Source organism: Coenobita brevimanus, chromosome 88 (assembly GCF_032717465.1).
Source record: "Coenobita brevimanus isolate Jiangsu-jjx chromosome 88, ASM3271746v2, whole genome shotgun sequence".
In the NCBI taxonomy this organism is placed as follows: domain Eukaryota; kingdom Metazoa; phylum Arthropoda; class Malacostraca; order Decapoda; family Coenobitidae; genus Coenobita; species Coenobita brevimanus.
Window position 1 is genome coordinate 1,807,904 of NC_137041.1, and position 24,558 is coordinate 1,832,461.

Genomic DNA, 24,558 nt, shown 5'->3' on the forward strand with positions numbered 1-24,558 from the left:
TTTTTCGACTTTCTCAAAGGGTAAAAGTTTTATGCCTGATTTATAGAGCTTCAATATACACACCTGAAAATGCAAACCCCACCCTCCTAGACCCAATAGTTACTGAGCTATGGCCCGTCAAAGTTGATAATAGTTACCCGTCACTGCTCCGGCGAGAAAGAGAATACGCCACTTGCACCTGTTTTTTCTTCGCAAAAATACATACAAAAATCACCAAAATCAATTTTTTTTGGTGTGTATTGATGTTATTAACCATTGTAATGTGCTTAGAAAAAAATAAATAAAATGGTGACAACCCCCCCCCCCCATAAATATGATAAATAGTAAAATTATCCTCCTCTCCCCTCTCCTCCCCATACCTCCAGTCCCCTCCCTCTCCTTCCCTTCCCTCCCCTCTTTCCTCCCCTCCCATCGCCTAACTTCCCCTCCCCCTTCCCCTCCCCGCCGAGCTGTCAAATCTAGCTAGGGAAAATGGTCATAAACCCCCTAATAAAAATATCTATCTATCTATCTATCTATAGCCCGACGCCCTAATCCCGCAAAGGGTGGCCGCAGACAAAACGCCTCCAAGTCACTCAGTCACCCACCATTTGACTCCCCTCCCCCCAGCTCCTCTCCCCTCCCCATACCTCTAGTCCCTTCCCTTCCCTTCCCTCCTCTCCTCCCTTTCGCCTCCCTCCCCCTCTCCCCTCCGAGCTGTCAAATCTAGCTAGTTTTCGTTTTGTTTCTTTTCATTTTTTAAGGCTCCAACATGTTTGCATGCGTCGGCATAAAATAACATTTCTTTTTCGAGTGGGTTTTGAATAAAGACAGCTAAAATAATAGTGGTGTGCATATCTGCGTGCAAAGATACGGATAAATTACAGGTAATGATTAAAAACGCACCGTAAAGTGTAAAAAAATACGCAATATTCGAGGCTGGGGAGGTAAAGATACTGTGTACTAGGGGGTGGGGGGTTGGGGGTGGTGGTAAGGCCAAAAAGGAGAGTATGGGGATGGAGGGATGGGAGGAGACCACCACAAGACACAAAGGAAGGGCCCCAGTGGAGTGCAGGGACATGGAGGGAGAGTAGGGGGGAAATACCCTCCCCCAGTCATGGGGGGATCCACATGGGAGGGGGGGGATGTATGAGGAGGGTGTGGGAATGGTGGTGGTGGTGGTGGTGGTAAGAGCGGTGGGAGGTAGGGTAGCAACAAGGTAGTGGGGTAGAGGGACTTGGCGAGAGGGAGGTGGGGGTAAACCCCCCACCGCCTGGGTACGGGCCTGGGTCTCCCTATCGGTGTGTCCAACACTTAGTTATGATTGGTTAGAAGCCATCTGTGTCACAGTTGGGGTGGAGCCAGTTGCCGCCAGTTTTTTGTGGATGTTGCACGATTGGTGTTGCTCGTCCTTTTAAGAAATTGCGCAAAAAGCCCGATCGATGAGATTAGTACTTTAGGGGTTAATGATTACCGGCATGCCATAAATGACTGTCAGAAGTTAGACATTTGCAGTTTAATGCTTATCCATGTGGTCTATGTATTTTAGTTTAAAGCATCACAGTCTGATAAGATTTTAAAAATTTAAGACTGATATCCATAATACGTTGATTGTGGAAGCCATCTAACGATTAATAGAATTCCAAATGAAATTGAGTACAGTATCTTTTGTAACTACAGTAGCTATGCATTACTTTTAAAAAATGAATGATTTAGCGATAGTTTTTGATTTTACATAATATAATAATCTTGGTTGTGGTAGGTGGGGGCACTCACCATCCACTCACTCGATGTAGTGCTGCTTTTGGGTGTCTGCCCTTTCCTCTCTTCCATCCTTCTTTCCTTCCATCCTCTTCTGTCTTTCCTTCATTCTTTCCTTGTCCCTCTGCCTACGGGTGACTTTACACTCCTTCTTCTATTTTTATTTCCTTCATTCTTTCCTCTTCCTTCTGCCTTTGGGTGACTGTACACTGAGTGACAAGCAAAATGGTTTCCTGTACACCAGGAAGCCATGTACTATGCTGGGTGGTAACCATATAACCAAAGTTTGGCACCTGGTGGTTTAGTGGGTAATTATTGCACTCCAGTCAGATTGAGCTGGTGAAGGTTTAAATCCAAGGGATGGTTGGGGTTGATTGCTCATGTAATGCCACTCAGGGGTGAGTGAGGCTGGTCACTCTCATCTTAAATGTCAAGGCCAACTGCCTAGCCCCGGGCTCCTACGCTCCTCATGGGGCAGTGTAGGATTGGATGATGGATGGATGGATGAATAATCTTGGTTTTAAAACTTAATATCAGTTGACGTTAGGGTTTGTCACAGTCAGTTTAATGAATGTGCAAGGGTAGTGCTATCTCTGTATTGCACATGTTTGTACTTCAGTCTTTCCATTGTAAATGGTGTATCAGTGAAAGGACATGTACTTGCAAATCTTATTTATAAAGTTAAATGGCATGTGCAGAGGATAGAGGACAACTGGTTGCAGGGGGTGAGACGTATGAACAGTAAGGGTAGGGTTGTGGGAGGCAAAACCAAAAATAAGATGGGGTGAGAGCATAGATTGTGTGGTCTCAGGAATAAGGGACTGACTGGAGAGGCTGCCATTGGGTGACCAAGCCGACGCATGGAAGTGTGTTGGAACCTTCACTAGTGAAGCAGTGAATTGCTGTATATATATTTTATGCAGATAGTGTATAAAATTAATGTATATAATTATAATACTGTGTATTAGTGGTAGACCAAAATTTGAGTGTTAACACAAACTGATTTTGCAGCTACTCCAAACAAGCTTTCTTGGCGGATGTGCAGCAGCCATACGACTTGCCAGACGGTACACCTTCCTTCAAGGACTACATGGGTAACAAGAACAACCGCTTTATCAATCCAGAGATGGCATCCAAGAACAGGATACAGCCTCCCTCAAAGGTACTGCCATTACTTGTGTAGAACTTTGTGGTGTTCTTTTAGGTAGTAGGTGGATGGCTACCATCTGCCTTGAGTAGAACTACCATGAGAGTGGTTTGCCTACAAGCTTGGTAACTAGCCACAGTAAAGTAAAAAGTCCAGGATGAGACTTACAGTTACAGCCCTCATTACACGTCAGAATTCTTTTTTCTCAAAAGCTTCTAGCAACTGCTGGGAAGTATGTAGTTGGTTTTGACATTGGTTTAGCTTCCAGGCTTTAGAAGACATCAGCTGTACCATGACCCTCCCCAATACAGGGATTTCTTTCAAGGATGCATTGCCTTTTTGTGTATGTACACATCTTCGGTTTCTTTTTTCTCAGAAGCTTCCAGCAACTGTTGGGAATTAATTTGCTGGTATGGGTACTTGGTTTAGCTTCAAGTCCATTGAAAACCTCAGCAATACCATGACCAACCTCAATATGGGAAGTCCATTACAAGGAAGCATGGCATCAGTTTAGGCTTCTAGGACCAGAGGGGCGTAACCCTTGAAATGGCAGAATGTACATTCTGCTCAAACCTTCCTGTATGACATGGTTTGATTTTTCAGGCAAAGATCGACCATGCAGCATAGTTGATCTTTGCCTGAAAAATCACATCATGTCGTACAGGAAGGTTTGAGCTATCTTTTCCCAACAGAATGTACATTTCTGCCATTTCAAGGGTTATGCCCCTCTGGCCTTAGGAGCCTCAGTTGACTGACATGGCTAAAAACAGTTTTAAGAAAAAATGCAAGTGAATGCAAATGACTTTGAAAGTAGGAAGTTATTCTGGAAAGAGGTGTGGAAATGTAGAAATCATAGCAGAAAGAAATGTGAAAGGGTGAAGGATGTAAGTGATAAATTACTAACTCATGGGGATGAAGTAAGGACCAGATGGAAGGAATGTTTTGAAAGCCTGATGAATGGGAGTAGAGAGAACAGAGCCTCAGTAAACATGATTGGTTTTGAGGGTGTGCAAAGAAGGGACACATTGATAGGAAATGTGACACTTGCACTGGTGAAGAACATTGTGAAATGACTGAAAAATGGGAAAGCAACTGGGGTTAATGTGTAAGCAGAGGTGCTTAAGTGTAGTGGAGAGAGCAGAATGAAGTGCTTGTTGGAGATATGTAAGAAGGCATGGATGAGTGAAACTCTGCCAGCATAGTGGAAAAAGGTTGTGCTTGTACCCCTCTACAAAAATAAAGGTGAGTGAAGTGAGTGCAAGAATTATCATGGCATGAGTTTATTGAGTGTGGTAGGGAAGGTATATGGAAGAATTATTATAGAAAAAGAGAGAGATCAGAAGTCTTAGTGATGAACAGGGTGGCTTTAGGAATGGCAGAGGATGTGTGGATCAAATAATTGCAGTGAGACAGATAGTGGAGAAGGCTTGCGAGAAGGACTAATAAAGGTGTTTATGGCATTCATGGATCTGGAAAAAGCATGCGGCAGAGAAGGATTGTGGAAGGTTTTGTGCTTGTAAGGGAGTTTTGATGATGGTAGTGAAGCATGTTTAAGGGTAAATGGGCATCTAAGCAAATGGTTCACATTCGATGTGGGCATGTAACAAGTTGTGTGATGTCCCCATGGTTGTTCAACAATGTATGGATGGGGTGATGAGAGAAGTAAAAACACGAGTAATGGAGAGGGGGATGGCGTTGGTAATGAATGGTGATGGATGGAATATCTCAAATTTGTTGTATGCTGATAATGCAGTGCTACTTGCAAATACTGGACAAGAACTTGGTAGACTAGTGCAGAGTTTTGCTTATGTCTGTAGGCGTCATGCCTTGAAAGTAAATGTAGAAAAGAGTAAAGTGATGGTTATTGAGAAAAGGTGACTCCCAGTGTGGTGCAGTGAATGGAGAGAGACTGGAATTGGTGAGAGAGTTCAAATACCTGGGTACAGTGATGGAAAAGAGAAGAAAATGTGCAAAAGAAGTGGCATTAAAGTGACACAAGGAAGGAAGGTAGCTGGTGATATGTAGGCCTTGATAATAAACAAAAGCTTGAGTGTGGCAGCTGCACGAGACATACATGAAGGAGTGTTAGTGCCAGCTTTAACATATGGACGTGAGACTGTGGTGTGGCATGAAAATAAAAAGTCGAGAGTGAGAGCAGTGGAGATGGGACTGCTGAGGAATGTATGCGGAGTACAGAGAGTGGATAGGATACGAAATACTGTAATGTGATTCGTGAAAGATGTGGAGTGAGGAAGTATATGGACACCAGAATCGAAGAGAATATATTGAGATTGTGTGGTCGTGTGGAGAGAATGGATAACAATAGAGTTGTGAAAAAGGTATATATATCTGAGCAAATTTGAAGGAGGGAGGAGGTGAGGTAGTCCAAGAAGAAGGTGGAGGGATATGGTGGATTAATGTGGGAGAAAGAGAGGTATGGAAGTTAGTGAGGCCAGGAGAGTGACAAAAGATCGAGTTGGCTGGATAAATATTGTGAGGAGAGGCACGTGATCAGGGATTTGGCACCCCTTTTTAATGTAGCAGTGTCCGGATTGACTCTGTTGGATACATTTATATGAAGCTACAGAAGGTGGTGAATGGTTCTGGCATATCAGATAGAGCCAGGATTCCGGGGTCTTTTGTGGTGAGTGAATGGAAGCATGGCCGACTGGATTGGGCTGATTTGGGCTGTGTGGATGTTGCTACTCCTCACCCTGCCCTAGGATGGTAAAGGAGATCCGGATGATGATGACGATGATTAAGAAAAAAAAAAATAATAATAATAATTCATCAGCAACATAGGGATTCTGTGTTAAACAAGAACTCATTGTAATGATTGAATGTACAGAATTCCTTTGTCAACTGTATTGTATTTCAGATCCTGCACTTCTTCAACACTCCACCTGGACTTGATGAGGAGACACTGAAGCAGGTGTTCATGGAGGGTGATGTGGTTGAACCCAAGAGCATCAAGCTGTTCCCTTCCAAGAGTGAGTGTTTGTGATATTGAGTCCTGCTTTTTGAGCTATTATATGAATGCTACATTTGGAGTGATGATGTTTTGTAGGTTTGATTCCAAAGAATTGTAATGCCAACCAGAGATGTGACTGTAATGCCAACATGGGAAGCAATTTGGTCATTACCCCTAACGTACAGGACTACCTTGGACCCAGCACCTCAGTGTTTTATGTAGTATATAATATTATTATTGTAGATGTTCAGTTTAGGGTGATTTGCTTAGCTTTCTGATTTGGAATAGGAGTCATTTATATCAGAAAAGTATGAAAGATACAAATTACAAAGTATAGCAAACAGCAACAGACCTAATGGTCCATCCGAGGCTGCTTGTTACAGAGAAGACTATCACTATGATATCTAATTTTGCAAGTTGAAGGTAAGGATAGTAAAGCAAGAATGATACCAGTAGACATTCAGATAAATATATTTTGTTGGGGTTACGTACAGTCTTCCATTATATAAATTGGTTATCATGCTTCTTTGAAGGATTTTCTCTGTACAGTACATGTGTTTTTAACACTGAAAATTTGTAGGGCATCAGGTGGAGACTGACAGAATCTAATCCAGTGTGTCAGAATGATGAAATGGGGGGTAGTACCCACTGATCAGTCATTTTTCTTTTTGCATATCTGTTCACAATTCCTTTCTGTTTACATGTGGTAGTCCCATGTCTTTTATTTCAGTTGTTCATTCCAGAAAAGTAGTCACTCGTCGTATTGAGTGATTGTGATAGCCATGAACCATTCTCCAAACTTGTTTACAATATAGCATGCTTTGGTGAGGGGAGACCAACCCGTGTTAATCGTATGTGGTTATTAATCTGTTTTGAGGTACTGGTCATAATCATCATCCGGACCTCCTTTCCTACCCTAGGGCAGGGTGAGGAGTAGCAGTGTCCAGACAGCCCAAGTTTGCTCAGTCCAATGGGCCATGCTTCCATACACTCATCATTCAAGCCCCAGAAATCCTGGCTCTCTCTAATTTGCCAAAAACTTCCACCACTTTCTGTAGTTTCACATAAACGTATCCAATAGAATCAGTCTGAACACTGTCATGTTAATAAGGGGTGCCAAATCCATGATCATGCACTTCTTACAACATTCATCTAGCTAGCTTGATCTCTTGTCAGTCCCCTGGCCTCACTGCCTTCATACTTCTCTTCCGCACATAATTAGGCTCCTTTCAACACGATCCCCATTCCCTCTATACCATGTATATTTATGTGCATCTTTGAGTTTGAAATACAAGTTACAAATGCACAACCTCCTCTCCTGACACTTCAGTCACTTCCCATTATCATTTTCTTCTGGTACTCCATCACAATCCTTGTCATCCTCAGGACCAGTGCCTACCCTTTTATTCATATCGCCCATTATGATTACTATAGCTCCTGGGCATTTCTCCCACTGCTTCATCCAGCTCATCCCAAAACCTGTCTTTCTCTCACTCCTGTCATCACACAGTGCATACGCTACAATCACTTCCACATTCAGCTCGGACTTGTACTTGCCATACACACGTCTTGAGGTGACATTTTTGTAATCACTCATTCCACTCTGCCACACCTCATTCATCAACAAAGCAACTTCTTCCTTGCATCTTCCGAGATACTGGTAGCTACTACAAAGAAAGTTTTGAAAGGAGTCTGGTCCATGTTAATCATATATTGTTATTCTTCTATTCTGAGATACTGTTATTACAAAGAAAGTTTTGAAAAAAAATTCTGTTATATTCTCTAGCTTATCTTAATGTGATGCCAGTACACCGTAGGCTAAAGCTTGCCTTCTGCAATCACTTGTCACTTCAAGGGTATTGAATTTGGATAAGAATATGGGTAGATAGCATTGATTAGTGTGGTTTGTTCAAAATGCTGAAGTGAACACTAAGTTTGCACTGTGGTGCTTTGTTGGCAGTATAGCTGTATATGGTCTTGCACTTAAGTAGGTTATATTCTCTCTGGCTTGGAGGCACTAGCACTATTACCATTTATTTTGTATACCACACCGTTCAGTGCCCTTGTATTTTATTTAATTTTTACTTATATGGATTGCTTAAGTAGCATAACATGTAAGTGTGCCATATACTGTAAAGTAAGAGATGCTAGGGAGCATCCTAAATCAACAAGAATACTGGCATAAAACCACCAGGTGAGTAGAGCAAGGCCTCATGCAGGAAAGCTGTGTACAAGATGATTTTTGCCTATAAAAAGGACAACTTGCTCTGATTTAGCAGTATGTGACACAGATAAAGAAGTAAGATCATGTGGTAGATATACAGTTGTAATGGAAGTACTATTGATTTAAATTTTTATACATAGCTTTCAGTGAGTATTAAATTCACTGTATGTTGTTTATGCTGTTTATCCAACATATGTTTACAATATGCATTCCTTTGTCTGCATAATGCAGTCAGACTGTATATTTGTAATTACCATTACTTTCATTACACATTACTCAACCATCATGTCATACCACATAAGTATTATCAATGCAGTTACCATTTAAATGTACATTCAAAGGTTTGTTCATTATACTGTATTTGACAGTACTGAAATATCGAACATTAAGCACAAATGTTTTCCAAAATGGGATACAAGTACTGTTGTCAGAATTGACCTGATGATTTAAAGGGATTTAATCATCCCTGAGCTAGGCAACTATAGCCATATAGCCCCGCTAGGTTACAGGAGCACGCTGCCACTCCCGGCAATGGTGACTCGTCAGAGGCTCGAACTCGCAACCTTGCGATTATATAATAAGTCGGGCGTTGTACCTCTGAGCCACCGCGCCCCCCATTAACCAGATGATTTCATCCTGTGTTTAGCATCAGCCCCACCCTATCCTTGGGTGGGAAAAAGATGTCTAGATGATGTTGATATAGTGCTGATTTAATTTTTCCTGCTAAATTGCGTTATGAGTGATAGTAATGTATTATCCATACTGAACTGAACTAAGTTATACATTAACAGAATTTGCTTTTTTCAGCTGAGAGGAGTTCAAGCGGACTGTTGGAATTTTCAAACATCTCTGAGGCCCTTGAGGCTCTAGTAGTGGGCAACCATGCTCCCATTCCCAACCCAAGTAAGTACCAACTCCGACCTAGTTGAACTAAATTCTTGAATCTGATGATTTAGTTTTCATTTTTACTTTTGCTACTGCAGACTATTTTATGTAGATCAAAACTTTCAAACTGATGGGATTGGATATTGTCAATATTAACCCATTCATTCCCAGAAATCACCTGTGAAGCCAGATAGAAACATTTCTCTTTAGGTAGAAAGAATTATGTAAAAAATACTTAATTGGAATGAAGGGGTTAAGGTTTTTTTCCCCTTGTATTCTTTGAAGTCAGCAAAGCACAGTGAATCCTCAGTTTGTCAGTTATATTCCAGTTCCTATACAGGGTGGCCAAAAATTCCCCTGCAATCAAAATTTATTAGAAACTGTTTATGCTCAATCTTTTCTCATGCTCTTGACATAAGTTCCCATGTGGGTGGATGGTGAGCGCCCCCACCTACAGCGGTAAACAATAAGTCAAAATTTGTTGGTGTGGCCCCAGGCTCATTTGAATGTGAACCCGGTGGACTGGATACTGAAGTTGCCCTCTCCAGCAGTCCACCATTCTCATTCTGGGGGATAGGTGGGAAGTTGAGGGGTGTTTATACAACCCAGCCACCTATTTCATAAATTTGGCTTTCTCTTGTATTTTGTTTTTCTCTTGGAAGGATTTTGCAGGCCTGCGGCCTTTGGTTCCTTCTTTCTATTAAAAAAAAAAAAAAAAAGTCGTTAACACCTGTGGCATCAACAAAGGTCCTCAGTAGTGGATATACCTTACTGTATTGCTTGAGTACACCGCTTCCCGTCCGATCAGTGAAGTTAAGCAACGTTGGGTCTGGTTAGTACTTGGATGGGTGACCGCCTGGGAACACCAGATGCTGTTGGCATCCCTACGTGTCAAGTAGGGTTGGTGGAGGATTAGTGCCCCTCCCTGTAAAACAATTAACTCTAAGCCGTTGGCCACCCCGTTTGGGATACATGGCATCTGGCAATGAATGAATGAATGAAAACCTAGTGTATAGGATTTACGTCAGCACTGCAGGTGCTGACGACATCACTGATGGTTTCTGACTTGGTGAAATGGAGTATAGTTATATTGGTGCCCCTGTGTGAAGGTGTCCCTCTCCCAACATCTGTATACAGTAGGCAAGATCATGGAATCTTCATATCCACAAAAAATAGTCAATTCAAAATTTATATAAAACTATAAATTATTTGTTGCAATTTTTGGTGTTGCTGTTAGAAAGTGTAAGTTCTATTGATCAGTAGAAGTGTGTTGTTTAAAGTTTGTTGAAGGATTGTACTAGTAAATTTCACTCACATAATTTTGGAAAGATGCACAGCCTCATCACTCAGCTGTATATGAATTGTCAGAAAACATTAAGATTAGCATTACAGTGTTAAGGTATGAAGCATTTATGTATTTTGCTTAAACTAGTTTTTGGGGGAGTGTTTGTATATTGCTAGCTCAGGCTTATAAGGGTGTAATGCTGTGCTGGGCCAAGCTAAGTCTTCCTGTGCTTTAAATCACATGTATGAGAAGTGTGTCATCAGTGAGTTTTTCAGAGAGACATTTATACCCAGAACCTCTTTATATATATATATATATATATATAAATAATCTTAAAGGTATGTGGTGTGAAGTAGGGAATGGGAAGCTGAAGGTCTTGCAGTAAGAGAATAGAGGATTGTATTCTAAAATCCACCAGTTCACTGGCCCTTCTGGGTGTACTGCTTTAAAACTAAGAATACCACCTACTAGAGGATGTAATGTAACTGAACCATGGAAGTAAGGAAGTTTCCCTCTTCTATGACCCTTATCCCAGTCCTTTAGGCTGAGGAATGCAAACAGTTGTTAGACATGGAGACCAGTAGGTGAACAAGTGATCTACAGTCCAACCCTGCTGTACGATCCATAAGAAAGTTTATGCTTTCCTCAGCTAGCATTCCACCAAAATCTCTTATACGAACTGAGCAATCCCACCCCACCCCCTTAAATTGCCCACATGGCAGCATGCAAGTTGACATTTATCCATTTGCTCCAAGATGACTGACCTGTAACATACATAGAATGCCCTTTTGTGTCACCAGCTGCACACACCCTGTTTCTCCCACCATACCTTTGAAGTCTTCATTTCACTCATCCACTCTCACACGTTGCACTGCTGCAGTCATGCATCTGCAAACATTGTGTTACACTGCCTTCTTGCGCGTGAAGAGGACGGGTGTTTTTGTGGTAGAGCGCCTGGCTCAAGACCAAAACGCCGAGAGTTTGTGCCCCACTCGGGTAGCTGGCCTGCTGGGAGAGGTAGCACCCTCCCGTCACCTAGTGGGTCTGTAGGGTTTAGCTCGGGGAATTCGTTAAAAAGAAAAAGAACAGGAAAAAAATGCATGCAAATAGCCATTGGATCAACACCACAGCTTTGGTCCAGCCAGTGCATCAGCGAGTCATACCATGTTACCTGAGACACATCATGGAGCTTGTGAGGGAGAGTGACTCTGCAGGAACTTCTTCAAAACCTTCTGGTGGAATTATAAATTAAAAAACACTGTAGATAACGTTGCGGTAGCGTGGAAAATGAAGCAGTGCACTGTGAATGGGGCCTGGCAAAAGCTGGTGCCTGAGTGCATGCACTTCTTTGTTGGTTCCCTGTGATGGAGGAGTCTTGAAAAAACATGCTGGACCTATCCCATGAGGCAGGGTTCCTGAACATGGACAAGGACATCAAGGAGGTGTTTGAGAGCTAGAAGAAGGATCTTTCAACTAAAGATTTCATGAACTTAGAGAACAGCTGGCCCTTATGGAGGAAGGGAAAGAGGAGGAACCAGTGCAAATGCTTGATCTTAAGATAATGAAGGAATTTTTGGCAGTAATGATGGACTATTTTTTTTTTTTATAGTTCATGTCATTTATTCAAGAGTATGAATCCCAACTCTGGTATGAATGACACTACCTATTATAAAACTGAAAAGGCTATTCAGATGTACCGCAAGCTACTTTCCCAAAAGAGAGCAACAAGACAAACAACTCGTCCTTCCAACGTGGGCCCTCCACCAATAGAAGATTCAGTCACTGCCCTGCCTCAATTTTGCCTCTTCATTGCCTGCTCCCCTCCATACCCTCCCACTGCCTCACCGGATCGCTGTCCTCATCGCAGATCACCTGCTTATGGGGATGATGAATTGGTGTACTGTGATACAGGCATCCCCACCAGCCTCGGAGGGGGTAGCTGTGGTGACTACTCACACTGGCCAAGGGACCACTGTAAAGGAGTTGGAAACTTTTAAATTTCAGACTTGTAAGGTGGGTCACCCTTGACCAGAAACTGTATAATGACATTGCTATATGATCAGTTGTCCCTTGACAACCCAGTCATATACAGTAGCAAGGTTAGACTGTAAATGGATGGAAACCATCTACTGTACTCGTTAATGATTGCTAAATGATTGGTTTTCCCTCGACAACCCAGTCGTATAGTGGGGTTGTATCGTAGAGAGGTGAAAACTCAAAACCATATACTCATTAATGATTGATTGCTATATAATCAGTTGTTCCTTGACAACCCAGTTGTATTGCGGAGTTGGACATGACGTAGGTGGAAACCATCTATATGTTAACAACAGGTTGCTATATGATCAGTTTTCCCTTGACAACCCAGTTGTAGTGGTGTTTAGCTGTACATAGGTGGAAACCATCTGGGTGCTAATGATTGATTGCTATATGATCAGTTGTCCCATGAAAACCCAATCATATAGTGGGATTGAACTGTACATGGGGAAACCTACTCGTTAACCAGTCCCCAGTGGTCTGTTATCTTGAGAAAGGAAAAGCTCAAAAGGGAAATCAAGTTCAGCTTTATAATACCTGCAACTCAAAGGTAATAGCAGAGGAAAATAAGTATAGTACATTATATAGCAAACAGGTGCTGATGGGAAGTCTCTTTGCAATGGCACCACCTCCCATGGGTTCTCCCGAGAGCCAAACCATCCAAACTGTCCCGTCTTGGTGGAGTACTGCTGTTGTGGGGCACTTTACCTACTGGGAGTGCAGCAGCCAGGGTAGTCGGGTAATCCCCCACTGCTCCAGTGTTCTGCCTCTGTGACACTGGGCAATGCAGCAACATAGCAGTTTTCCCTTTGTTCAGATGAAAACAGAAGTAAACAAATGAACACTGTTCTTGAGGTACTGGGGTATGTAGCTATGCTGGAACACAGTCTTTGAGAAGGTTCAGAGGTATAAGCATATAATACCTAACTGATAATTTTCCAACAAAGATAAGTCTCTTCCCTGGAAGTGAAGGTTCATGGGTAAGTAGATGCTTTTTATTGAAGAATCTCTTCTTTGCCAAGCTGTTTAAAACATGAGATCCAGAGTGAGTGCTGCACAGTGACTGGGTGGGACAGAGCAGGGTATTGGGTGTGTCTGTGGCCACTTGGAAAGAGAAATGGTCCCCTGAGCTGGACCTTAGATCGTATTGCCCTGCTAAGTGATGGGAGGGTTCTGTTCCTCCCAGTATGGCAGCTACTGGGAGTGGCTCAAATTCATGACTCCTGCTCATGAGTCTGACACTGTACCACCGAGCCACCCTGGTTTTGTAGGTACACTCAACAAGAGTTCCGACTGGTCCACATGGTCGCAGGATATGGTTAACTTGGCAACAGTGCATGTGTGGACATACCCAGCAATTTCTCAAATCACCAAGCTTCATCCTCTCTACCCTGTTATGCTAGTGTGTGGCAATTGTATTATGCTGTGATACAGGCTAATAAATATTGTGTGATATTTTGGGATAATGATCTGTACACTGTACTATTTATAAAGTCTGATTGATATAAAACAATTCTACTTGTCTCGTAGCATGAACCAGAGTACAGGTTGAGGTGTTGTTCAGAAACAGTGGGAAGCTCACCCACAAATGGCACGATGTAGGGGGAAAGGGGGAGTATGGGAGTGAACAGGAGCTTGTCAGGTGAAGGGAAAAGGGGTGAGGCTGAGTCGTATTGTTTACTCCAACAGTTACACATTCTTAGCCATTACAATATATTAAACTCCAACAGTAATACATTCTTAGCCATTACAGCATATTAAACTCCAATGGTTAAACATTCTTAGCCATTACAGTATATTAATTGAGGTGTCAGTGATATCCTGTATCCTTTATAATAACCTGTTGATCTTTATTGTCTTTACAGACAACTGATTACACACGTTAAATTATACCAAACATAGGATACCCCATCCCTTGTTAATGGACAACATGCAGCCTGCTCCACCACCTCGACTTTGTCATCTCCTCAGCTGCCTATCAGTAGACACACACACATTATCAGCTTGTGCTAACAAGCAATGGTGTTGCATATAATACAGTTTAATACTGTGTCAAAATACAAGTGCAATACATAACCAGCTCACATTACGGATTACGTTGTCCGATAAGCAATAATTATTTGCATAGTCTATGTTTCAGTAATAGTCATGGGGTAGCCATGCCCACAGTAATATTTTCATTAATATTAAAGATAATCGTGCGTTCAGTGGCAGATACCAGTTAGAGGGGAGGTGGCTGCTAACAACACCAATCCCCATAGCTACACAGGTACAGTGAGCAACAAAAGTCTTGTCACGGTTTTGTACGAAGATTAAATGTAACTCGTGAAACATTATGAACTGTCCGTATGACAGACGGCGGAATGTACCAGACACTTAGCCCGTTAGCTTATGTTTTCACCAAATTTCACGACACGATTATTGTTGCTTACTGTACATTATAATATCACTGGAGAGATTCCTGTTTAAGAAAAATACAAAGAGCCTACTATGAACTCTCAAAATATATATAATGAACATATTGTGGAAGCATTGCGGTTCTCACGGACCCTGCATGTTTATTTCAGTATTGCCAGTCTGACAGTGTTGGTGAACGTGCCATTAATGTTACAATTCTATATGCTTATTTTCATTTGGGACAACAGAATTCAAAGCAGGATTTCATTCAGTACACAAAATGTGAAGTACAGTATGTGTGTGTGAGTGGGTGTGGGACAATACATGTGGGGGGAATGTAATATGGGTGTGTTGTAGTGGGGGTGTGCATACGTGGCTTAAGACGTTCGTGACTGATGTATGTAATCATTGCCTTTAACACTTAATGACACATACCTCAGTATTTAGTAGGTTCTAATTATAAGTTTGTATCCATATTGCATAATTATATATGATTATGTTTTGGGGGGTGGAACCTGGAACACCATATGAAGACAAACATTGAAATATTAGAAAAATGCATTATGGGTGGCATAATACAGAAATAACTATTTTAGGAACAAATATTTCATCCATAAACCCTGAAATAATAGAAAAATGCATTGTGGGTGGCATAATACAGGAATAACTATTTCAGGAAGAAATTTTACCATATCCATTTAACAAATAACGTTGCAGGTACAGCGTTTCTTAAGCTTAGCATATCGAATTTCCTTTCATCAGTATATTACATTATACTATAGCTATAGGTGAAGTCAGTGAATGTACAGTGAGGTTGGATGGTGAGGAAATGGAAAATGTGAGTATGTTTAATTACTTGGGTAGTGTGATGAGTAAGGATGGAATTTTGGAGGGTGAAGTGCTTGAAAGGGTACAACAAGGAAGAAAGGTTGCTGGTTCCTTGAAAGCAATGTTAAGAAACAGGGAAGTGAGCATGGAAGTGAAAAAGTTACTACATGACAGTATTGTGATACCAACTCTAATGTATGGAAGTGAAGCTTGGATGTTGTTGGAAGGACACAAGTCAAGAGTGAGAGCAGTGGTAATGAGTTATTTATGAGGAGCCTGTGAAGTCACATGAAGAGACAAGCTGACAAATGAGGATATAAAGGAGCGTTTTGGTGTGGATGTGGATGTGATAGGAAGCATTAGGAGGAACACACTGGGGTAGTTTGGCCATGTGGGGAGGATGGAAGGTGAGAGACTGATGAGGAGAGTGTATGTGAGTGAGGTGGAGGGGGGGAGGGAGGGGAGGCCGAGGATGAGATGGAGGGATGGGGTGGAGAGGTATATGAGAGAGGGGGGTGTGAGTTGGGAGCAGGGCAATGAAATGGCGGGGGACAGGGCGACGTGGAGGAGATTTGTTTGTGGCCACCCCGTATGTGATTGAGGTGTCTGGCAATGGATAGATAGAGACTATAGCTCTAAGTTAATATATATGTTACATATTGTCTTAAAAGTGATGTCATGGTGGCTAACCCAGTGGACATTCCCATAAAACTACATCAAACATACAGCAAGAGCAGTTGTTAGTAGTTTACCGATGTTTGTTATTGATCACACACTGACCAACTTATTCCTCAACGATTTTTTAACAATCTTTATCATGATAGGAAAACAGCACCTTAGGTATGTCAGCAGGTGGCAAGATGTCTAGAGAGTTGTCATTGTGCCAATCAAGAAAGCATCATATTTTAATGGAAAAAGACATGCCATTGTAACTGGAAAGTTGCGTTAAGAAATTCACATAAATGTGCCTCATTCCTGTATAAGTGGCCCTCGTGAGCAAAATATATATAACTAGTGTGATATCAGTTATAGTCTCACTTAAGTTATAGTAAGCTATTAAAGTTACTGTTAGGTTGTTATACTGCATGGAATAATATCCAATGTAATCAGAAGATAATCAAAATACATAAAAGAATTGTGTGGAACTCATATATTAGTAGGAAATCCACCCACCCTCCTTCTTCTTCACCTCCTGCAATCTGTTTGGCATAGAGGCGACATGGTTGCGTATGAGCTGCTACTGGTTTGTGAACAGTTCCCACAGGGCATGGATGTGGGCCAGTACAGTAGTTCATCTGGTGTCCGTTCCCTCTCAGGCTCCCAACAGTTAACCATATTCCCCCATACATTTTCGAGGGGGTTCATGTTTGCTCCCTTACTGGGTCAGTGGAACAACTGCAGGTCCACTCGACCTCTAACCTTTCCGAGACTCTTCTCTCTGTGTGGGTGGGGCAGCAGTCCTGAACAAAAAATACAGGGCTGGTAGGAAATGGGTAGTTCTGCTCCTGAACTGAGAAAAAATCTGTAAAATTTCGTTGTATTTTTTATCAGTTAACCTCCCATCTGTCCTGGTGATGTCACCGAGGCCATAGATGCACACTCACCCATGGACATTGACGGTGACATGTCCACTTCAAGCCTTTTTGTAGATGTTCCTACGGTTGTATCTGCTCGTGAATAGAATATTAACACATCGTTCATATAGTGTCACTTCTAATATCTTTGAAGCATCAGGAAAAAGCCACCGTTTGTCATGCTAGGGTTCATTGTGCACTATTTGAAGGGCATATTCTATGGGGAATGTAAGGCTTAATAAACAGTGGTGCAAGTGTCGATAATAGGTGTTCATCTAGACATATTATTAGTATGAATGTCAATTGATCTGCTAATGTTTAATAATAATAAAACTGTTTAGTTGTGGTAGGTGGGGGCACTCACCATCCACTCACTCGATGTAGTGCTGCTTTGGGTGTCTGCCCTTTCCTCTCTTCCATCCTTCCTCTTCTTTCTTTCCTTTCCTCTTTCTTCTGCTTACAATTGACTTTACACTCCCTATTCTGTCTGTCTTTCCTTCATTCTTTCCTCTTCCTTCTGCTTGTGGGGAACTCTACACTGAGTGACAGGCCAAATGGTTTCCTGCACACAAGAAAACCGTTTATTATGCAGGGTGGTAACCATATAACCATATTGTGGTGCCTGGTGGTTAGAGGGTAATTAAGGTGCTCCAATCAGATTGAGCCTGTGTAGGTTTATATCCAATGGGTCATTGGGGTTTATTGCTCATGTAATGCCACTCAGGGATGAGTGAGGCTGGTCACTCATTTTAAATGAAAAGGACCAATTTGCATAGCCTCAGGTTTCTACACTCCTAAAGGGTTGACTTAGGATTGGATGATGGATGAAAACTGTTTAGTGATAGTGTATAAAAAAATGTTTATGTTATACAGGTCATCAGTAAATTTATACATGTGCATTTGAGTACAGTCACCTCCAGAAATCCTTTATCTATCTTAAAATTTTATGAATACAAAATACCTGGTAAGGGTCATATAGAGAGTGTCAGGCATACGATCAATGGAGCTCTACAGAGAGAGAGAGAGAGAGAGAGAAAGGGAGGGAGGGAGAGAGAGAGAGAGAGAGAGAAAGTGTGTGTGTGTGAGACAGAGACAGAGAGAGAGAGAGAGAAAGTGTGTGTGTGTGTGTGTGAAGAGCAGTATAAAGGCGAGTACAGAGCTCCACTGATCGTATGCCTGACACACTCTATATGACCCTTACCAGGTATTTTGTATTCATAAAATTTAATGATAGAGGAAGGATTTCTGGAGGTGACAGTAATCAAATGCACATGTATAAATTTATTGATATATATAACAAAAACATATTTATATACTGTATTACTAAACAATTTTATTATTATTAAACATTTGCAGATCAACTGACATTCACACTAATAATACGTCTAGATGAACACCTATTGCCGACATTTGCACCACTGTTTATTAAACCTTACATTCCCCATAAGTAGTGCACAATGAACCCTAGCATGACAAACGGTGGCTTTTTCCTGATGCTTCAAAGATATTAGAAGTGACACTATATGAATGATGTGTTAATATTCTATTCACGAGCAGATACAACCGTAGGAACATCTACAAAAAGGCTTGAAGTGGACATGTCACCGTCAATGTCCATGGGTGGGTGTGCATCTATGGCCTCGGTGACATCACCAGGACAGATGGGAGGTTAACTGATAAAAAATACAATGAAATTTTACAGATTTTTTTCTTCTCAGTTCAGGAGCAGAACTACCCATTTCCTACCAGCCCTGTATTTTTTGTTCAGGGCTGCTGTCCCATCCACACAGAGAGAAGAGTCTCGGAAAGGTTAGAGGTCGAGTGGACCTGCAGTTGTTCCACTGACCCAGTAAGGGAGCAAACATGAACCCCCTCGAAAATGTATGGGGGAATATGGTTAACTGTTGGGAGCCTGAGAGGGAACGGACACCAGATGAACTACTGTACTGGCCCACATCCATGCCCTGTGGGAACTGTTCACAAACCAGTAGCAGCTCATACGCAACCATGTCGCCTCTATGCCAAACAGATTGCAGGAGGTGAAGAAGAAGGAGGGTGGGTGGATTTCCTACTAATATATGAGTTCCACACAATTCTTTTATGTATTTTGATTATCTTCTGATTACATTGGATATTATTCCATGCAGTATAACAACCTAACAGTAACTTTAATAGCTTACTATAACTTAAGTGAGACTATAACTGATATCACACTAGTTATATATATTTTGCTCACGAGGGCCACTTATACAGGAATGAGGCACATTTATGTGAATTTCTTAACGCAACTTTCCAGTTACAATGGCATGTCTTTTTCCATTAAAATATGATGCTTTCTTGATTGGCACAATGACAACTCTCTAGACATCTTGCCACCTGCTGACATACCTAAGGTGCTGTTTTCCTATCATGATAAAGATTGTTAAAAAATCGTTGAGGAATAAGTTGGTCAGTGTGTGATCAATAACAAACATCGGTAAACTACTAACAACTGCTCTTGCTGTATGTTTGATGTAGTTTTATGGGAATGTCCACTGGGTTAGCCACCATGACATCACTTTTAAGACAATATGTAACATATATATTAACTTAGAGCTATAGTCTCTATCTATCCATTGCCAGACACCTCAATCACATACGGGGTGGCCACAAACAAATCTCCTCCACGTCGCCCTGTCCCCCGCCATTTCATTGCCCTGCTCCCAACTCACACCCCCCTCTCTCATATACCTCTCCACCCCATCCCTCCATCTCATCCTCGGCCTCCCCCTCCCTCTCCCCCCCTCCACCTCACTCACATACACTCTCCTCATCAGTCTCTCACCTTCCATCCTCCCCACATGGCCAAACTACCCCAGTGTGTTCCTCCTAATGCTTCCTATCACATCCACATCCACACCAAAACGCTCCTTTATATCCTCATTTGTCAGCTTGTCTCTTCATGTGACTTCACAGGCTCCTCATAAATAACTCATTACCACTGCTCTCACTCTTGACTTGTGTCCTTCCAACAACATCCAAGCTTCACTTCCATACATTAGAGTTGGTATCACAATACTGTCATGTAGTAACTTTTTCACTTCCATGCTCACTTCCCTGTTTCTTAACATTGCTTTCAAGGAACCAGCAACCTTTCTTCCTTGTTGTACCCTTTCAAGCACTTCACCCTCCAAAATTCCATCCTTACTCATCACACTACCCAAGTAATTAAACATACTCACATTTTCCATTTCCTCACCATCCAACCTCACTGTACATTCACTGACTTCACCTATAGCTATAGTATAATGTAATATACTGATGAAAGGAAATTCGATATGCTAAGCTTAAGAAACGCTGTACCTGCAACGTTATTTGTTAAATGGATATGGTAAAATTTCTTCCTGAAATAGTTATTCCTGTATTATGCCACCCACAATGCATTTTTCTATTATTTCAGGGTTTATGGATGAAATATTTGTTCCTAAAATAGTTATTTCTGTATTATGCCACCCATAATGCATTTTTCTAATATTTCAATGTTTGTCTTCATATGGTGTTCCAGGTTCCACCCCCCAAAACATAATCATATATAATTATGCAATATGGATACAAACTTATAATTAGAACCTACTAAATACTGAGGTATGTGTCATTAAGTGTTAAAGGCAATGATTACATACATCAGTCACGAACGTCTTAAGCCACGTATGCACACCCCCACTACAACACACCCATATTACATTCCCCCCACATGTATTGTCCCACACCCACTCACACACACATACTGTACTTCACATTTTGTGTACTGAATGAAATCCTGCTTTGAATTCTGTTGTCCCAAATGAAAATAAGCATATAGAATTGTAACATTAATGGCACGTTCACCAACACTGTCAGACTGGCAATACTGAAATAAACATGCAGGGTCCGTGAGAACCGCAATGCTTCCACAATATGTTCATTATATATATTTTGAGAGTTCATAGTAGGCTCTTTGTATTTTTCTTAAACAGGAATCTCTCCAGTGATATTATAATGTACAGTAAGCAACAATAATCGTGTCGTGAAATTTGGTGAAAACATAAGCTAACGGGCTAAGTGTCTGGTACATTCCGCCGTCTGTCATACGGACAGTTCATAATGTTTCACGAGTTACATTTAATCTTCGTACAAAACCGTGACAAGACTTTTGTTGCTCACTGTACCTGTGTAGCTATGGGGATTGGTGTTGTTAGCAGCCACCTCCTCTAACTGGTATCTGCCACTGAACGCACGATTATCTTTAATATTAATGAAAATATTACTGTGGGCATGGCTACCCCATGACTATTACTGAAACATAGACTATGCAAATAATTATTGCTTATCGGACAACGTAATCCGTAATGTGAGCTGGTTATGTATTGCACTTGTATTTTGACACAGTATTAAACTGTATTATATGCAACACCATTGCTTGTTAGCACAAGCTGATAATGTGTGTGTGTCTACTGATAGGCAGCTGAGGAGATGACAAAGTCGAGGTGGTGGAGCAGGCTGCATGTTGTCCATTAACAAGGGATGGGATATCCTATGTTTGGTATAATTTAACGTGTGTAATCAGTTGTCTGTAAAGACAATAAAGATCAACAGGTTATTATAAAGGATACAGGATATCACTGACACCTCAATTAATATACTGTAATGGCTAAGAATGTTTAACCATTGGAGTTTAATATGCTGTAATGGCTAAGAATGTATTACTGTTGGAGTTTAATATATTGTAATGGCTAAGAATGTGTAACTGTTGGAGTAAACAATACGACTCAGCCTCACCCCTTTTCCCTTCACCTGACAAGCTCCTGTTCACTCCCATACTCCCCCTTTCCCCCTACATCGTGCCATTTGTGGGTGAGCTTCCCACTGTTTCTGAACAACACCTCAACCTGTACTCTGGTTCATGCTACGAGACAAGTAGAATTGTTTTATATCAATCAGACTTTATAAATAGTACAGTGTACAGATCATTATCCCAAAATATCACACAATATTTATTAGCCTGTATCACAGCATAATACAATTGTCACATCAAAGTATAATAGAGAACAGAGGATGAATCTTGGCGATTCGAAAATTGTTGGGGATGTTCAGTTGAAGAAGTTTCGAGTGGGACACTGCGTAGAAGGCAGCAGGAGCGGGAAATAATTTGATCTAGTAACAGTGTTGGAGGTAAAGGAGGTGTGGGATACGTGGGGTAGGTGAGGGATTGGGGATAGCTGTATGGTGGGATGTGAGGGATGGAGGGGTATTGGGAGTAGTTGTGTGTCAGGAGGGATGGGAGTAGGGGTAACAGAGTATTGAGGAGAGCCTTAATAGCCATTTAATGTCGTAACAGATTTTGCTTTTATTTTAAATGGATATATTTTTATGATATGAGAAGACACGACCTAGCAACAAGCTGTAAGTGATGAGTCATGACGTGATAAAAATGGTCAGTTCAGTGTTGTGCAAGGAAAACACACAGACAATCACCAACATGTAACCTTATACTGTCTATTGACTCACTGCCCCAGTGGTATCTGTAACAACCCTGTTGTAACACAGACTAATACCAGATGTTTTCCTCCGATACATCTCAGAAAAGTTGCTCATACATTTTTAATTGTAATATAGGTATGCCATGTATGGAAAATAAAGTATATATAATATTCCATTTCGTTGTTGTTTCAGTCAGCCATTAGCATAAGCCAGACCTAGACTTTTTCAGGTCAATCAGTAGGTCTGCGTGTGTGGTGCAGTATATAATACTGGGTCTCTTGCTGTCTAACTCTCAGTTTATCTTACAGAGACTCATAAGTAGGCTTAGGATAACCATGCATTTGCATATGTGCATATGCAAATGCATATTCTAGCCATTTGTGAGCGTAAGTGCATATTCTTACTTTTTTGTGTATTTATATGACATTCTTTGAAATTTTCTGTTTATTGTAACTTTTTCAAACTGTAGTAATATTTAAAGTCATAATATCCATCAGATCTTAGTGAATTATATACTGCCCATGGTTATGGTTGGGAAGGCCGTGACTTGATGATCAATAGATAACAGCTGAATGAGAAGGATTCATGTATCACCACTTGACTCATCAGAGTCTGAGATGCATGCATGGCCTGTGACTAATATATATATATATATATATATATATATATATATATATTATATATACACACACACACAGACATAAGAATGAGTTATTTGAGAGGAGCATGTGGAGTCACCTGGAGAAACAGGCTGACAGATGAAGTGAAGAAGCATTGTGGTGTGGATGTGGATGTTATAGGAAGCATTAGGAGAAACACACTGAGGTGGTTTGGCCATGTGGCAAGGATGGAGAGTGAGAGACAAACAAGGAGAGTGTGAGTGATGTGGAGGGGGGGAGTGGGAGGGGGAGGCCAAGGATGAGATGGAGGGATAGAGTGGAGAGGTATATGAGAGAGAGGGGGGATGCGAGCTGGGAGCAGGGCAGTGAAATGGCGTTGGAGAAGGCGACATGGAGGTGATTTGTTTGTGGCCACCCCTTGCTGGATTAAGGCAATTTGTTTGTGGCCACCCCTTAAAGGATTAAGGCGTCTGGCAATAGATAGATAAATATAAGAGCGACCGACCCCACCAGGGACTAGGCAATGATTTTATATATATGTATATATATATAAAATCGTTGCCTTAATCCCTGGTGGGGTCACCTGATTTTATATATATACATGTATTGCCAGACGCCTTAATCCCATAAGGGGTGGCCACAAACAGATCGCCTTCATGTCGCCCTGTCCAACGCCATTTCACTGCCCTGCATCCAGCTCACACCCTCCTCCCTCATATACCTCTCCACTCCATCCCTCCATCTCATCCTTGGCCTCTCCCTCCCTCCACATCACTCACACTCTCCTCATTAGTCTCTCACTCTCCATCCTCTCCACATGGCCAAACCACCTCGGTGTGTTTCTCTTAACACTTCCTATCACATCCACATCCACACCACAATGCTCCTTCACTTCCTCATTTGTCAGTCTATTTCCACATGCTCCTCTGAAATAACTCATATATCCATCATCCAATCCTACATTGCCCCATGAGGAGCGTAGAAGCCCGGGGCTAGGCAGTTGGTCCCGACATTTAAGATGAGAATGACCAGCCTCACTCATCCCTGAGTGGCATTACATGAGCAATCAACCGCAATTACCCCTTGGATATAAACCTTCACCAGCTCAATCTGATCGGAGCGCAATAATTACCCACTAAACCACCAGGCGCCAAAATTTGGTTATGTGGTTACCACCCAGCGTCGTAAATGGTTTCCTGGTGTACAAGAAATCATTTGGCTTGTCACTCAGTGTAGAGTCACCCACAGGCAGAAGGAAGAGGAGAGTATGAAGGAAAAAAAGACGGAAGAGGGAGTGTAAAGTCATCCGTAGGCAGAAGGACAAGGAAAGAAAGACAGAAGAGGATGGAGG

The 24,558-nt window shown here is 41.6% G+C and overlaps 1 protein-coding gene and 1 pseudogene across 9 annotated transcripts in view; both read left to right on the forward strand.

Annotated features, from left to right (window-relative positions):
• Window positions 1-24,558, forward strand: part of LOC145411128 (heterogeneous nuclear ribonucleoprotein L-like) — a 535,656-nt gene that overhangs the window by 497,359 nt on the left and 13,739 nt on the right. For all 9 annotated transcript variants that reach the window (XM_080281178.1, XM_080281172.1, XM_080281173.1 and 6 more), the window contains 3 exons: window positions 2,752-2,902; window positions 5,766-5,877; window positions 8,890-8,985. In XM_080281178.1, the coding sequence (XP_080137304.1) occupies window positions 2,752-2,902; window positions 5,766-5,877; window positions 8,890-8,985 (359 nt within the window). The remainder of the gene's footprint in view (window positions 1-2,751; window positions 2,903-5,765; window positions 5,878-8,889; window positions 8,986-24,558) is intronic.
• On the forward strand, window positions 9,721-9,848 carry LOC145411298 (5S ribosomal RNA; annotated as a pseudogene).